The 17,953-nt window shown below is 43.6% G+C and overlaps 1 protein-coding gene across 1 annotated transcript; it reads right to left on the bottom strand.

The window, feature by feature from the left end:
• Window positions 1-1,260: 1,260 nt before the first annotated feature.
• On the bottom strand, window positions 1,261-12,187 carry LOC138980189 (serine/arginine repetitive matrix protein 1-like). The gene is made up of 8 exons (XM_070353023.1): window positions 10,830-12,187; window positions 9,734-10,386; window positions 9,383-9,479; window positions 8,208-8,323; window positions 6,552-6,757; window positions 4,101-4,209; window positions 3,480-3,627; window positions 1,261-1,482 (listed from the first exon to the last, which is right to left on the bottom strand). The coding sequence occupies exons 1-8, from the start codon at window positions 12,112-12,114 to the stop codon at window positions 1,469-1,471; spliced, it is 2,628 nt and encodes an 875-aa protein (XP_070209124.1). The 5' UTR covers window positions 12,115-12,187; the 3' UTR covers window positions 1,261-1,468.
• Between the last annotated feature and the right edge of the window lie 5,766 nt (window positions 12,188-17,953).

Raw genomic sequence — 17,953 nt, 5'->3', positions numbered from 1 at the left:
AAACTTCAACAGCCGATTTTGACATTAACAAAAACAAACTTATCAACAAATCAATGTTTTATAAACAATACCAAAACAATACTTTTCATAAAAAAAAAATAAAAAACCCCGTCAAACTCAAGCACACCACATTATCACAAATAACGTTGATCAGATCATATCAGGTCATTTAATTACATACACGTATCAGTTCCTATTCTTTTTATCACTCAAAAAAAACAAATCATTTAAGTAAGATCTCCCTCAAAGACGGCTTTAAGCTGCCAACATGGCAGGGTAAAAAAAAAAAAAAAAAACGTGTGGCAAAACTCTCACCATAAGGTGATCCTGAGAGTCGAAAGAAAGAAAAAGAAGAAGAAGAAGAAGAAGAAGAAGAAGAAGAAGAAGAAGAAGAAGAAGAAGAGGAAGACGAAGGTGAAGATGAAGAATAAGACGATGAAGAAGATAGTTAGCTGTTGCTTTTCAGGTCCAGCGGACCATAATAGGCCAAATCAGGACCCCATGATGAAGAAGAAGAAGAAGAAGAAGACGAAAAACAAGAAGAAGAAGACGAAGGTGAAGATGAAGCAGAAGATTAAGAAGTTCTACCCAACCATCAGATACAGTGGGACCCCTCTTTTGCGACCTTAAAAAAAAAGGTCTTTAAGGATAAGGATAAGGATACGATTTTTATATAGTCCATGAGGGTAACCTCACAGAAATTCGGGCTGCTTTCTCCCTGGGGAAAGCGAGCTGCCATACAGTATACGGCGCTACCCATTTTTTTTTTCCCTGCATGCGTGTATTCATGTTTCCAAGCCCTGAGACTTAATGCCGTGTGAGATGGAATTTTTTTTACACTTTATTCCAAGTCACACGGGTATTTGGTGGACATTTTTATCTATGCCTATACAATTTTGCCAGGAAAGACCCTTTTGTCAATCGTGGGATCTTTAACGTGCACACCCCAATGTAGTGTACACGAAGGGACCTCGGTTTTTCGTCTCATCCGAAAGACTAGCACTTGAACCCACCACCTAGGTTAGGAAAGGGGGGAGAAAATTGCGGCCTGACCCAGGCCTGAACACGCAACCTCTCGCTTCCGAGCGCAAGTGCGTTACCACTCGGCCACCCAGTCCTATGGAGGGAGTCTTAAAATAGAGGTAAATTTACTGAGCCTTTGAACAGAACATCTGAGAAAGGAGGATAAGGAGGAACGTAAATTGAGAGGGGGGGGGGGGAGGGGGGGGGAGGGGTCTTAAATGTTGGGGTCCACTGTAATCATTATTAGCACTTACAGCAAAATCACAAACATTTAGACACTCCACAAATCATTGCTGGGTTAAATACCAACTTCTGCTGTAATGCCTTGGACTCAAACTCCTAACAACGAGCTGTCGCTTTTTGATTTGCATCCTTGGTGACTATTCAAACCTTTCTTGACAGTATTCCTTGAAGTTACATTAGTCATACAGACCACTTGCTGCCCTCACTTGATATTATCTGTGGACATATAAAGATAGCAACCAAAGATTGAATTGTGTTCACATAAATGAGGAAGAATCTTATCACAAATGAATGAAGATGAAGAAAAATAACAACACATTACTTCAAGACAAAAGAAAGGAAACAAAGAGAAAATACAAAGAAAATAGAATGAAAAATCAACAAATGCTTTTCTGTATGTAATTAAAGGCAATCTTCATACTTTTTAGCATAATATTTAAAGCGTAGTACAAGCACAGGGACCCCCCGTGGGTTAGGGGAAAGAATTTAGGCCCCCCCAAAAAAATTGTCTGTTTAGGGTAACCCGACCGACCCTATCGATTTGGCGCCGACCCAAAAACTTTTTTTTGATTTCAAAAAAAAAAGGAAAAAAAAAAGAGGTAAAAATGCTAAAAAGAGACATTTGGCGTTTCTTTCTCTCCCTTTCTCTCTGTTTTATTTATACGTTAGTTTTGAAACATGTATTCATCAAATATAAGAAGTGAATGTTCAGCCAACATAGCATTTACACAACAAAAAAACAAAAAAAAAACAAAACAAAAAAAAACCTTTACCTACCTACCGACCCTACTTTTTTGGGTCATGTTACCCTAAACAGACAATTTTTTTTTTTTGGCCTTACCCGATGCTCCCCAGCATGTCGTAAGAGGCGACTAACGGATTCTGTTTCTCCTTTACCCTTGTTAAGTGTTTCTTGTTTAGAATATATAGTCAATTTTTGTAAAGATTTTAGTCAAGCAGTATGTGAGAAATGTTAAGTCCTTTGTTCTGGAAACTTGCATTCTCCCAGTAAGGTAAAACATTGTACTACGTTGCAAGCCCCTGGAGCAAATTTTTGATTAGTGCTTTTGTGAACAAGAAACAATTGACAAGTGGCTCTATCCCATCTCCCCCCCCTTTCTCCGTCGCGATATAACCTTCGTGGTTGAAAGCGACGTTAAACACCAAATAAAAGAGAAAAAAAAAAAGAAAAAAAAACAAGCACAGGTTACAATGGATGGAATAACCAAAACTAGTTACTCAGATCACACAGATTTCACCTATAGCTCCACCTCTACCCCAAACTAGTGATGGTGCAGAAAAAGCTTCCAGACGTGAGATCATAAAGTTGCAAAAGCGTTGACCTTCACTGTCAGGACACCGGCCCTGCGATCAAAGCCGACATTCAGGGGACATAACTCAATGACAACAGTAGAGTTATCGTACTTAGTTTAGATCCAGTATATGTCATGTTTAACGTACCCAGTAAATATTAGAATATGTCGCCAGCGTAGCCTCTCTTCGATTAAAAGTAGGGACCTAATTCTTCGCTATGAGAGTGTATCCCCCACGTCAAGCTACACACCAAATTTCAGCTCAATCACCCCATGAACACCAGAGATCTGAGTGCGGACAGAAGGAATGAAAGACAGAGCGAAGCCTATACACCCCTCAGCTGTTCCTGGCCTGCATTTTAGTGCGAGTTAAAAATAGTCAAGGCAGAGGATACCAAACAGCTGCAGCCAGCACACTGTTAAGCTCGCTAGCTTGTTATACCCCAATGCTTCCGCGCTACACCGGGAGATGGTACTTATCAGTGTATGGCTCTGAGCGAGCCAGCACTGCTATGTAGAGCGGTGGTGGAAAGGATGCTAAAAATAGTTCAGCCTGCCTGCAGCTAAGGAAGCAAAAATGAAGCTCTGGGAACAGCCATTCCCCCCCCCCCCCCCCCCCCCCCATGTACGGGTAAAAATGTAAGTCCACCAATAGGCAGGACAATCTACAATACAATACAATACAATACAATAACTTTATTAATCTCTAAAAGAGAAATTGCATTGCTGAGCGTTTGTGTCCGTAATAATAACATACATAAAACATTCAAAATAAACATTTGTTCTTTGTCCTGAGAAAATATAGCACATTGGTTATCACATAAGAAAGTATATTAAAAATAAATTAACATGCATTCACCATCAACAGTGCACAAACGAAAGTCAGCATGTCTGACTTACCATGTTCTTCACATTCCTGTGTGTCTGGGAATCCGATGGACCAGAAGTGATCTGGTGTGCTTGGTGGGGCCTGTCTGGCGCGATGCTTGGAACACTCTGCCATTCTCACCGCCATCTCTGCCTCTGTTAATCCTGCTGCACTGTAGTACTGCAACACAACAGCGATAGTGAAGACTGAATCAGTGCAAGGCACATCCTACTGGACATTTGACTTTCAGATATTAATCTGAATTTCTCAAGAGAAACATAGGGCTGCAACACCCCTCCAGACATTTGACCGTACAGTAGCACTTTAAATCTTGCTAAAAAATCTGCTCTTTCAAAAAGTTACAATTCTCGTGTGGGGGGTATGTCCCGGCTCATATTCTTTCAGTTCTGCAGCATTTACTGTTAAAATGCTAATTCTTTCATGTATCTGGAAAGTGATAATTTCAAAACCAAAATTCAAATAAACTGGTAAGAAAAAGAACGAAAAATATGGAGAGGTGGTAGAAAATTGCTAGTATCATGAGCATTGGTCTAAACGGCCCCCAACAGAACAGAACCGGAGAAGGGTTTCAGCTTCTTGTGCTGCTCCTCCTCCTCCCCTATATATCTAAAGAACACTTGTTTGCACCGCACCTGTTTGCATTCCTGGCAGCTGAATCCTTTCAGTTTTTTTCGGTCTGCTTGTTTCCGCACAACCTCAGCATATGCGTAAGTGTGCTCCTGCTTCTTCCTTTCAGGAACCCTGCAAACATATCAGACTTTAGCCATTTACCAAACATAAAAACATGTTCAGCAATACAACTAGCTAAGCAAGATCTGTATAACATATCAGACTTTAGCCATTTACCAAACATAAAAACATGTTCAGCAATACAACTAGCTAAGCAAGATCTGTATAACATATCAGACTTTAGCCATTTACCAAAAATAAAAACATGTTCAGCAATACAACTAGCTAAGCAAGATCTGTAGAACATATCAGACTTTAGCCATTTACCAAACATAAAAACATGTTCAGCAATACAACTAGCTAAGCAAGATCTGTATAACATATCAGACTTTAGCCATTTACCAAACATAAAAACATGTTCAGCAATACAACTAGCTAAGCAAGATCTGTATAACATATCAGACTTTAGTCATTTACCAAAAATAAAAACATGTTCAGCAATACAACTAGCTAAGCAAGATCTGTAGAACATATCTGGTAGGTGGATATGAGAAACAAAGGGATGCGACATAAGCGCTCTAAATGATTACGACATGTGTAACAACAGTAAGTTAGTAAGTGAGACACTGAGAGGAGATCATCATCATCATCATCATCATCATCATCATCATCATCAATCATCAATCATCAATCATCATCATCATCATCATCATCATCAATTCCCTGACTGGCACAGTCGTCAGGGGGACAAGAGGGCAGAAGAGGCAGAAACCCTTCCCAAGGCTGTTCAAATGTTCTGTTGCAGGCCGTCGTAGCTAACAGGTCCAGGAAGCTTATCTTTCCTTGGAAACAATGAGGCAAATAAACCCACGTGACATTGTAGGCCATATATATACAAGCGAGTGACTTGTCTACACACAATGGTGCGCGATCTGTGCACTGATGCACGCAATTGCATCAGCATTGAATAGTCAGCTCAAGTGTGCATTCTTTCAAACAAAAAGAGCATATAGTATTCAGCGGACAATCCACTAAACACAGATCTTAGCCAATTTTCAGTTGATAGCTAGGCTGAGGTGCACGGGAAAGTTACCACTGCAGGACAGGAGGTAGCCACGGAGCCGAATTGGTTGGAATCACACATACCTCAGTTTCAACCTTCTTCTTCTTCTTCGTTCATGGGCTGAAACTCCCACGTTCACTCATGTTTTCGCACGAGTGGGTTTTTACGTGTATGACCGTTTTTACCCCGCCGTTCAGGCAGCCATACGCCACTTTCGGGGGAAGCATGCTGGGTATTTTTGTGTTTCTATAACCCACCGAACTCTGACATGGATTACAGGATCTTTTCCATGCGTACTTGGTCTTGTGCTTGCGTGTACACACGCAGGGGGATAAGGCACAAGCAGGTCTGCACATAAGTTGACCTGGGAGATCGGAAAAATCTCCACCCTTAACCCACCAGGCGGCCGCGGCCGGGATTTGAACTCACGACCTTCCGATTAGGAAGCCGATGTCTTATCCACTAGGCCACTGCGCCCGTCTCTCAGTTTCAACCAATCCGACCCCGCAGCTGGCTCCCATTGGGGTGGTACCTTTCTCATGTACCTCGGCCCTGGGCTTCGATGTCAAAGGAGTTCATTTCCTGCAGAGTTTCAAAGCAAAAACAACTCTTGAACAACCCACAAAAACTTTGTTTCTTCGTTCATGGGCTGAAACTCCCACGGCTTTTACGTGTATGACCGTTTTTACCCCGCCATTTAGGCAGCCATACACCGCTTTCGGAGGAAGCATGCTGGGTATTTTCGTGTTTCTATAACCCACCGAACTCTGACATGGATTACAGGATCTTTTTCGTGCGCACTTGGTCTTGTGCTTGCGTGTACACACGGGGGTGTTCTGACACCGAGGAGAGTCTGCACACAAAGTTGACTCTGAGAAATAAATCTCTCGCCGAACGTGGGGATGAACTCACGCTGACCGCGGCCAACTGGATACAAATCCAGCGTGCTACCGACTGAGCTACATTCCCGCCCCCTGACAGAGTGTATAGCAAAAACACTCACACACGCTCTGTTGGGTTTTTGTAGTTGTGTGTGGGGTTTTGCTATTGTACATTGCAATGAGCTCTTACGAGAAGGGGCGATTAATAAGTGTTCATTATTATTTATTATCTTTTATATTATTACAGTGGAACCTGCAATGTGAGGCTCCTTCTGTTGAGAGGACACCTCCCATGAAAGGACACCTTCAGTAGCCCCTTTGTCTATTATCTTGACCAAAATGTACCTGTCATGAAAGGCCACCTGCAATGTGGGGACACTTTTGGCTGGTCCCAAGGGCGTCCTTTCATGGCAGGTACCAGTGTATTTCCAAACAGCATCTATTCCAAACCAAACTCCAGACATACAGACCTGTCAAAACTGTCATCCAGCAAAATGGGAGTAGCTGGCCTTGGAGTGGACGGTTGGCATGTGAGGCTGAGTTCGCTTCCGCCCTGAGAGATGAGCGTGATGTCTTGGGCGGAGGTCTGGTGGAGCTGCTGAAAGCGGGGGTCCATCGTCACGTCTCCGTCACACTCGTCCCACTGTGAGGGGTCGGGCTGCTCTTCTGCTACCGTCTGGAGTAACAACAAATTAAATTATTATTCATTTGATAGTAATGTCATGTTGATAAACAAAAGAGATCTGTACTCACCAACACAAAGACAGCACAAAGGCAAGGTCGAATTGTCGCGGCCAACGGAGGCTTCTTCGGGACAACGAATACACAGGAAAACAAAACGCAAAAGCAAAAGCAGCACAAAACCAAAACGGGTTACATTATGGAGGGAGACATATTATGGTTATTTTACCTCTGATTGACGGGTGTGAAGAAGAATGTATCAGACCTGGAAACCCTGTTTTGCACTTGGAGTATTTTCAAAGAAACTTTACGTATTTTCAGAAAAAGTGAGTGTACTCACCACAGCATTCAAAAATACTGGGTCGACTTCGGGATGCTCTTGTGAAGAAAAGTAATCTAGGAACTTTTTGATCATATTTTTGTTGTTGCAAAGACCGTACTAATCGTATTTTAGACAATATGTGACCCTCCACCACGGAATGAGTCGCATGTCACCTTTGCATGATTTTCATATTTTTACATTTTTCTAAAGAGTTTTGTATACTCAGTGGTGAAAATCGTTTTAGAAAAGAGCGAAAACTGTTTGAGTTATAAGCCTGTGACTAAGGTGACCCTCACACTGTTACCAGACACTCCCCGGACTTGTATTAATCCTAGCGCAGAACCACGCGAGGTGACATGCGACTCATTTCGTGGTGGAGGGTCACATATAGAGTACAAAATACCACAAAATCGTATTGGTTCCCAGGTCTGATGTATGTATGGTGGGTAATGTCTTGGGCATGCTGTATATGTGAAGGAGGAGCAGGCGTTTGTCATTCAAATTTGTTTTAACATTTTTTTTGTATTGAAATTATTTTTGAATGATGTATGTTTGATAAAAAAAAGCATCAGTATCGTGCAAATAATGAAATAATGTCAGTGTTCGCCACGTCTCTAATACACTAATCAAACTGTGAAAGACCTGGCTGCTCTTTGGGTACTGTCTGGGGTAACAGTCAACAAATTGATTATGCATGAGAGGGGAGGCGAGGAAAGTAGGTGTGTGTGTGTGTGTGTGTGTGTGTGTGTGTGTGTGTGTGTGTGTGTGTGTGTGTGTGTAAGCATGTCTGCATGCATGTGTATGTGCACATGCATGTGTGTGTTTGTGTGTGTGTGTTTGTGTTCATGTGTGTGCGTACATACAAGCGTGCATGTGCCCATTCATGCATGTTCATGTGTGTGTGTGGTGTGCGTGTGTGCATGCATGCATGTGTGTGTCTACATCCGGGTGCGACAGAGTCGCGACCATTGTCTGCTCGCTGCTGTAAATATTGTGAAGTTTTAAGTGTTCCAAAGTACTTCTGGACCCACGCTTTTCCATCTATTGTAATTAATTGTATGGAAAATAAATGATCTTATGTCTTATGTCTTATGTGTGCAAAGTGTACTAAATCTGTAACAACCTGTAAATACTGCGTGAGCCTGGCAGCTGGGTCCAGACTTGCATTGAGCTGTGATGACACTGGTGCCCGCGGAGCCTGCCCCATTCCCACTGTGTCTCCAATATCATCAACATCCACTGAAACATCAATCGACAAATTCACATGAGATCATGCCAGCCTGAAAGTATACTGGTTAACTGCTTGTTAACCCAGCCCCAGTTTTAGCCACAAACCCTTTTTTTTGTTTTTCATATTTAGTCAAGATTAGTGCTTTACCTTACTTAAATATTTAATTTGACATCTTAATTATCATATAGTCCTGTGAAGTTACCTTAATGGTAACTTGGGTTGCTTTCTCTGTGGAGAAAGTGAGCTACCATACAGTACAGCGCCACCCATTTAAAACAAGAAGAGCAAACGCTCGATCGAGTCACTTTCGCAGTTCTGAATATTATATGAGGCATCAGATGGACAGGAAGAAATTGCTATTCACAACACAATGAGTCACGTTCACATAAAATTTGAGCCCGGTCACTTTTATAGTTTCCGAGAAAAGCCCAACGTTAAGTTGTGTGTTGCCGAACAGAAAAGGCTAGTTATCTCCCTTGTTTTTCTGATAACGTTCGTAAAAGGCTACAGATGTAAATACTTTGATGTAAAGAATAATCCTACAAAGTTTCAATCACATCCGATGAACTTTGTCAAAGATATAAAATGTCTAATTTTTCCTTTGACGCTGACCTGTGACCTTGAAAAAGGTCAAAGGTCAACGAAACCATCGTTAAAGTGTAGAGGTCATTGGAGGTCACGACTAAACAAAATATGAGCCCGATCGCTTTGATAGTTTCCGAGAAAAGTCCAACGTTAAGGTGGTGTCTACGGACGGCCGGCCGGCCGGACAGACTAACACTGACCGATTACATAGAGTCACTTTTTCTCAAGTGACTCAAAAAAAACCACACATTTCTTCATCAGAGTGTTTTCCAACCTCTGAGACTTTTGCCTTGAACTTGGGACATTAATCCCAGGCGTTCACACAGAGGGTGTTCGGACACCAAGGAGAGTTTCCACAAAGTTGACTCTGGGAAGTGAATCCCTTGCCGAATCCGGGATTCAAACCCTTGCCAAAAGCAGCAACCTGGTTCCAAAGCTAGCAACGATACCGACTGTCTTATCAAAAGAGAAAACCAACCAACCTAGCAGTTCAGGATTAATTGTGTCATCCGCTGATGGTGGTTCTCGTTGAAGCTTTCTCGATCTGAATAGTTTTCGTGGTTGCGCTGGTTTCAGTGTCTGGAAAGCAACCATTTCATCATTTAAGAGCAGGTTTTTAGAGTAAAAGAAAAGGGTATCAAATTGAGCACACACTGCATAATATACACATCAGAGTTAGTTATTTGTCCTGATGCCAGTTTGTTACTTGCTTACTTCTGGAAAACGTCTCTTTGAGACACACCGATTAAGATTCAGAGAAAAACTCCCCCAAAATAGATTTTAATATATATCCCAACAGAATACCTACGATTGTCAAAGCAGCTGTCACTCACCCCGAGCTCAGACCCATCAGACACAGGCGAGGTTTTTGTTGAAACAGTGTTCGTCATTTCATCCAGTGTTCTCTGCCTGGTAACTTGAGGCGGTGACAATGTATTCCGTACTGCCGGGAGGTTCACTGTCCCTCTACCGACAAGGACGGAAGGAGACGGAGGACTATGAAGAGAGTTTAGATTCTCTCTTCGAACAACGACAGGCGCTGATCGAGGGCTATGGAGAGGACTCACATTTTGTCTTCCAACCACAACAGATGGAGGTGACTGAGGGCTATGTAGTGGGTTTAGATTCTCTCTTCGAACAATGACAGGCGATGATTGAGGGCTATGAAAAGGACTCAAATTTCGTCCTCGAATGATGACAGGTGGGGATTGAGGGCTATGGAGAGGACTCAAACTCTGTCTTCCAACGGCTACAGGTGGGGATCGTGGGCTATGGAGACTAGGATTTCCTCTTTCTCTGCGAGTTGCATGAGGTGGTGACGGCAGCTTGAAAGACGCCCCAGCAAGTGTGACATTGATTGACAGCTGTCCCAGAGGTTGGCGCACAGCAGGCCTCAGCAAACTGGAAGAAGGAGGGCTCTCAGTGTGCGCTGCCTCAACCGGAGGAGTGGAAGGTGTGGCTGGTCGCTGATCCAGAGCTGACTGGTCTGGAAAATAATCAAAAAGGAAATAACTCTGTTTACTGAATTGTTAAATACCTTAAAATATGATGGAAGTAAGGTAACGTTGTCAAACTCTGAAATAACAGTAAGCTGTAAGCAAATAACATATGATGGAAGTAAGCTTGTCAAACTCTGACATTTATAACAGTAAGCAAACATGCAAGTGCTGCAAGCAAATATGTTTTGTTTGTTGTTGTCATAGGTAAGCTGAAGCAGTAGCAAGTACATGTACTGGGAATTTAAAAACAATAACAAACCAAGAGCTAACTTCCATTACAAATTAAGTTTTGTGTTGTTGGGTTTTCATAATGTGTGTGCACAGATGCATGGGTACCCATAGAGGGATATTATTACACATATGTCAGGGTGCCAGTGTGGGCAGGTGTGTTCGTGTACACGCATGCACATGTATTATGTCCGCCATATACCTGTATCCATGGCAGAAGCTACCAAGGTACCCAAACTTTCATCACACGATCCCTCATCAAACAACGCCGGTGACTGATCGCCCTGTGGTGAATCCAGGTCTTTGTGGTGAGCGGTGAACACCGGCGACTGCAGGCTGCAACCGACACTCTCCTCACCGAGGAGACACAAAGAGCCAGCGTCGATGCTTTGACGAGTGGGGTTGTTATATGAAGAGGGCCGTGTACTGGTAAACACGACGCTGTCTGTTCCCCATACTCCCTGACTAGACACTGACTGTTTTGCGTTTGAGTGTCCGCTTTTTGGCATCTCCTGCTTGTGTTTATTTCTTGCTTCTGCGTCTTTCTTGTCACTGCGGTGTGAGGGTTTGCCAGCGTGGTTGTTGATACAATCCTCTGGAACAGTGCTGTGCCTGTGAAGAGAGTTAGTGGGGCTGTGTGCTGAAGGCTGTAGGCTGTTCTTCTCAAGTCCTTTTCCTGCAGTATAGCTGCGTGAAGCGTCTGTTTCAGGACTGTGTTCTGCCTGTTGTAGACTCCTTGCCTCAATGTTTTTCTTCCTCCGCTGAAATCTGTGCGCATGCACTGAATCAGGACTGAGTTCTTTCAGTTGTGAACTTCTTGCCTCAATGTTTTCCTTTCTCCGCTCAGATCTGTGTGCTCGCACTGATTCGGGACTGAGTTCTGTGGGTGGGGATGTCCCGTCAACAGTCTTACTTCCCTGTCTAGAGCTGTGTGTATGTGAAATACCACCGCCGGGTTTATCTCGGATCACCTGCATTCTTTGTTCAACATTTTCTCTCCCTGGCTTTGAGCTGCGTTCATGCACTGTATTATCATAGTTACGTGCTGTCTCTTCAGCTTTCCCCTTTGTACCGCCATGCATTAAATCAGTCACAGGAGAAGAAACTTCCTCTACTTCTTCAAAGTCTTCTTCAGGACTGATGGCATCCATGCCCAGTGTTTCCGGAACCACCACTGTGCTGATATCTTGTAATGCAGTTACCCTCCCGCGACCAGTACGCGTGAGCGGTGAGGCAAGATCACCGCTGTCCAAGCACGTTTCCGTCACCAAACAGGACGTAGGGACGGGACGGCGTGGTGACGCAGGGGCGAGAAAAGGTGACGGGGTGATTCGAGATTCGGTTGATTTCTGCTTTGTGCGCTGGTGGGCGGGAGTTGGGCTGTAGCTTTCAGTCATACGTTCCGTGCCAAGGGGATTGTTGTGCCGCCTGCTGATTTTACTGCCATGTGAGTCAGTGTCGCGGACGCTGGGAAGACTGTCACCCATGTCAGTATGTCGTCGCTGGCCGCGCTTGGGTTCACGGCTGTGAAGATTACTTTCTGGGTTTGACTTTGGCCGCTTTCTTCCTGTGCCATCCTGAAACAGTGCAAGTGAAATGGCCTTTATACATCACTTTGTGTAAGTACATGTTGCTCACAATTTTTGTTATTGCAGCCACTAAAATCTTACACTGATGAACTACAAGAAAACTTCTGTTGTTGTTTTTCATTTGGTTTTGCTGCCCATGTAAGCAACTTAGAAAGTCTCAACAAATAAAATACAGAGAAAAAACAACAACAAACAACACCTGAAACATCCATTCCAGCTATAACCAAAATCATGTGCAACTCATTTGCATTTCAAAATTCCTCAAGACCTCCCAATTCAAGACTCCCCCCTTATAAGACCTTGCTTTTTTCAGATTTTCTGTTCATCACCTATGTAAATGTACATACACTTAAGACTACCTCCTTTTTATTATTATTATTATATGAAGTCTTATATCGCGCGCGTATCTCCAGACTCGGACTCAAGGCGCAGGGATCTATTTATGCCGTGTGAGATGGAATTTTTTACACAATACATCACGCATTCACATCGACCAGCAGATCGCAGCCATTTCGGCGCATATCCTACTTTTCACGGCCTATTATTCCAAGTCACACGGGTATTTTGGTGGAATTTTTTTATCTATGCCTATACAATTTTTCCAGGAAAAACCCCTTTGTCAATCGTGGGATCTTTAACGTGCACACTCCAATGTAGTGTACACGAAGGGACCTCGGTTTTTCGTCTCATCCGAAAGACTAGCACTTGAACCCACCACCAAGGTTAGGAAAGGGGGGAGAAAATTGCTAACGTCCTGACCCAGGGTCGAACTCGCAACCTCCCGCTTCCGAGCGCAAGTGCGTTACCATTCGGGCACCCAGTCTGTAGACCTAACTATCTCAGATTATTTTAGGTCTTAAAATGGGGTTCAAACCTCTTGAAAAGTCTGGCGAAAAATTCTTTGTTGTCATTGCAAGGCCAGCTTACACATGAACCAGAGAATCAAGATGAATAATAAATATTAATATACTGACCTCTGTGTAGCGCTTTCTTTTAGCGTAGCTACGTGCAAGCTGAAGCTTGGCCCCAAGCTCAGGCGATCTTTCTGTGGAAGTTTTCTTGCCTTCTCTCTCTTCTCCCACATCACTATCTTCCTCCTCTATAGCAATAGGAACGCTCCTTTGACTAGCACTATGCGCTGATCTGTTCTTGACTGCTTCTGTGGAGCATTGTGAAGTTCTGTTTCCTGTGTTATCTTTCATGAGGCGTGTGTTCGGTTGCTTGTAGGTTGTCTCTCTTTCACCGCTCTCTTCTGCTTGAGCAACGCAGATGTCTGCATGCTTGGGTGCTCTCCCCTTGTGTTTTCTATCTCCTGCTTCAGCAAGATGTCCCCTCTTTGTCAAACAGTCCCTTGCCACTTTAGCTTCCACAAGATGTGCCTGGTGTCTTGTCGCATTTTCAACCAGTTGTTCTGCGACACTAGACTGTGTGTTTGTATGGCAATCTGTAACGCAGTCATCCGCCCTTTCCGCAGACCCTCCTAGTCTGTGTTTATTCTGAGTTGGTGTACTTGACGCCTGTCCATTCTGTGTAGATTTTGCCTGAGTGTGTTCCGTTTTGTCACCTCTGGAAGAGACTTGGCTGACTGTTTGCTTTGTGTTGCCATGGTCGTGCAGCTCTTCTCTATCTTTGGATATCAGTTCTAGTGAGTGTTCCATTAGTTGCAACTGCTTTTCTGTGATACAAAAAGAAATCAAATCAAATGCATGCAGTTGTATAAGAGAAAGCAAGTTTTCCCACTCATAGTTACGCACACGCATGCAAACTCACACACAAGGCACACAATGACACATACGCTAGCACTCACACACGCACTCATATAGACACACACACACTCGCTCACACACTTTCCCTCACACACACACAATTTGTCTGAAAACGCAGCAGGCTCTGTGGCACACATACATGCACACACTCTCCATGACACAAACATGCATTATCACAAACACATACATTGACACACACTTAAACAACCACAGGCATACAACCACAGACACACATGTATACAAATGGTAGACATATATATTCAAGAGCAAATCCAAAAACAAAGAGACTGCCAATGTTCAAAAATTCAGAATAAAAAAACAAGAAAGGTTATAAATTTGTCACAACGTTTGATTCATTCGCTTGCGGTTTACGAGCAAGTGGCCGAAAACTCAACCAAGCTAAGTTCTTGTTACGTATCGTTTGTCTGTGCACTTAAAAGACTGTTGGGTCAATATATTTGTGATTGTAACGTATTGTTTTGTCAATAACAAACGTTCCAACAAATTACCTTTCTTGTTTTTTGATTTCGATATTCAAGAGCATAAAGAACAAACATACAGACCTAGTACTGCTGCTCCAACTCCTGCGTCTAAATCCTTGGAAAGATTGTTCCCACAACCTTTGGTCACTCCACACCTACAACTGTGCAAACAAAAAGTGTGAGCAACAGTGACACCTGAACAAAGACAGTACAGACTGCTACAGATAAATATATATAATATATGCTAGGAAAATGAATCAACTATAATTTGCTTCTTCACTGGAAAATGCGTAGGACCACAGATCTGTTCAGAATTCCTTTTGTGATAAGACTAAGAGCATTTAAACACATACATGTACCATACCTGGCCGGGAAAAAAGCCTATGCACACCTGAATACCCCCTTGAACCTGTACTCAACCTTGACTGGATAATGCTCGCAACCACAGATCCGGTCAGGATTTAATTTGTGATAAGAGCATACATACCAACAAATCAGCGTAGATTTCTTGCTGAAGTAACTTTACAGATTCTTCTTCTTCTGCATTCATGGGTTGCAACTACCACATACACTCGTACTTTTGCACCAGCAGGTTTTTTATGTCAATATGTGCATGATAATTTTTTCGCTCGCCATTTCAGCAGCCATACTCAATTTGCTAGGGAAGCGTGCTGGTTGCTTTCCACTTTCTATAAGCCACTGAACTCTGACATGGATTACAGTCCTGAAAGTTACCCTGCAGACTTGGTACACACAAAGCGGCAGGGAATTCAAACCCTAAAACTTTCACACAGAAGGCTGATGTCCTAACCACAAGGCCATTGCACCCGTCATTTACAGTGGAAGTGGAATAGTTAAGGAAGGTATCTTTGAGAAAGTGTCTAGCTAAGAAGTTACAAAGACCAGGGATGGCCAAATCGTCCGCCCGGTCGCCAGGGGCGAGTAAAAAGATCTGCCGGGCTTGTAGAACTGTATTGGTGTAGAAACCGCCTGGCAACTTGCCCGGCTGGCCAATGAAAATTCTGTTCAAATCCAACATTTTAGATTGTAATATCGAGTTTCAAATCAAATGGAACAACTTTGGTATGCACCGGGCCAGCGACACTTCTGGTGGGCTAGTGACTCTTGCAGTTACTCACCCGGCTGGCGAGTTAAAATTTTAGGATTTGGCCATCCCTGTAACTGCAAGACATTAGAGATCTTTACCTTCTTCCTACACTGCCTGTTGGAGTGTTTATCAAGACCCTTGTTTCATCTCTCACTTTCTTCACCATCTCTTCAAGCTGTTCATATTTGCTTTTCAATCTGAAAAATAGACATCTAAATTAATTAAAACTAATTAATCATATTCAGAAAACACTTCAGCAACAAATCAAGCTGTTCACAGTTTATACATGCTGCTTAATCTGGAAAACAGAATGTCTGAATTAAACCATATTGAGTAAATGCTTTAGCTACAAATCAATCAGTTCATAATTGCTGCTTTTACATACCGTTCTACATACTGATTTTTCTCTTGAACTGCTTGCTGAAGCTGCATTCGCAAACCTGGAACAAGTAAATTCAAATTACACATTAAAAAACCAATTAGGGTTCCCCATGTGAGTCTAAATGTGCTGTTCAAATGTATGGCAAACTTGCAACCAACTTTTCCCCAACTGTTGTCGTTTGAAAATCTGTCCCGAGTCGTCGAGGCCAAGTCGACGAAAAGTCTGCCATGTGAATGGCCCCAGCGATTTAGGTATGATTTAGGCCAGATTCAGCAGCGACTCCAAAACTCAGTTGAGCACTGCTCGACCCAGCCATGACTTGTCAAAGATTTTGCGCAGACTTTTGTTATTGCACTTACTGATTGGTTAGCTCCAGTAAACCCACGCTAATGCAGTTACTTCCCTTCTTCGAAAAACAATGAAGATGACCAGACAATACCGAATGGTACCGTTTGCCGAGAATCGCCGCTTAAACCTAGTTTAAACGTTTGTGCTAGTGTTCACATGGGCAGCGTTTTTGATTTGACTTGCCACAGACTAAAATCGCTAGAAAGTTAGGGGAAAATTGGTTTAAGTCTGCCATGTGTGTGGTGTTCTCTAGAGCACAACTAGGACACGAACGAAGTGGACAAACTACAAAGAGTGCGTGGCTGTTTGGGTCGGCTTTATTTGAACCCTGAGCAGGCGGAAGTGCCCGGTGACTGAATACCGAAACCGATTACAAGAATCCGATTACTCTACATCTCCCTTTCTTTGGAGTGAGCGTTAGCGTTCATTCACATATCCCAAATTTCTCTCGGCTTGATGATCCGACCGGCTCTGCTGCGGATGACTTCAGTAGGGGCATCTGCAGTCGATGTATCCTTTGTCTCTTCCTCAGTGGACGGCAGTGGCGGTGGAGGCAGCTGACTTCCTGGTGACACATCGTTTTCAGTTGCAGCGTGAGCTGGCAGGAGGGACGTTGCTCTTGGAATGTCCCCTGGTCCTGGAGAAGGCTGGAGACTGCGTTTACGGAGATGGTGTCGGTTTCGTCGTTGGTTTCCAGTTGGGGTCTGAAGTATGTAGGACCGAGGATTTGGCTGAGAGTTCACGACGGAACCCTCAGTCACACGAGGAGTCTTGATCCAGACTGGTTGATCTGGCTGATCCATAGGAGACAAGGCTTTAACACGATGACGCTTGTCGAAGTATGCCTTTTGTTTCATTTTCAGCTGATGATCCTTCTCCTTGAACTTGTCGACGTCTGGGTGATTGGGGATGTGGGAACTCATGGTCGGGATCGTAGTTCTGAGTTTTCTTCCGTTCAATAATTCTGCTGGGCTGTATCCCTGTTGGAGTGGGGTAGCTCGGTAGTTCAGCATTGCTAAGTAGGGGTCTTCGGCTTTCCTTAAGAGGTGTTTTACCGTTTGCACTGCCCTCTCCGCCTCTCCGTTCCCTTTCGGGTAATGCGGACTGCTGGTTATGTGCGTAAATCCGTATGTTTCACCAAACTTGGCGAACTCTCGGGAACTGTATTGGGGACCGTTGTCCGAGATGACTACCTCTGGGATTCCTTGGCGACCGAAGATGGATTTCAGATGCTGGATTATTGCGGAAGAGGTTGTCTGTGTCAGGTGAGCGATTTCAATCCAGCGCGAGTAGTAATCCACAGCCAGCAAATATTGGTGACCCTTCCATTCGAACAGATCCGTCCCTATGCGTTGCCATGGATACTCAGGTGTACTACTAGGTCTCAAAGGCTCTAGCGGTAGAATTCGTTCCTTCTCACAAACGCTGCAGTTTTGTATCATTGTTTCCAGATCCTTGGACAATCCTGGCCACCAGACGCTGCTTCTGGCAAGTGCTCTGCATTTGACAATGCCTTGATGACCTCCGTGAAGACGTTGCAGGATATCTTTTCTCATCTCGCTGGGAATAACCAGTCTACTTTGGTAGAGAAGAATTCCTTGCACGACTGTCAGATCGTTTCTTGCTGTCCAATACTGTTTCAGCACATGGT

Source organism: Littorina saxatilis, linkage group LG11 (assembly GCF_037325665.1).
Source record: "Littorina saxatilis isolate snail1 linkage group LG11, US_GU_Lsax_2.0, whole genome shotgun sequence".
Taxonomy (NCBI): domain Eukaryota; kingdom Metazoa; phylum Mollusca; class Gastropoda; order Littorinimorpha; family Littorinidae; genus Littorina; species Littorina saxatilis.
Note: the sequence above shows the minus strand (reverse complement) of the source record. Positions and strands in the feature narration are given on the sequence as shown.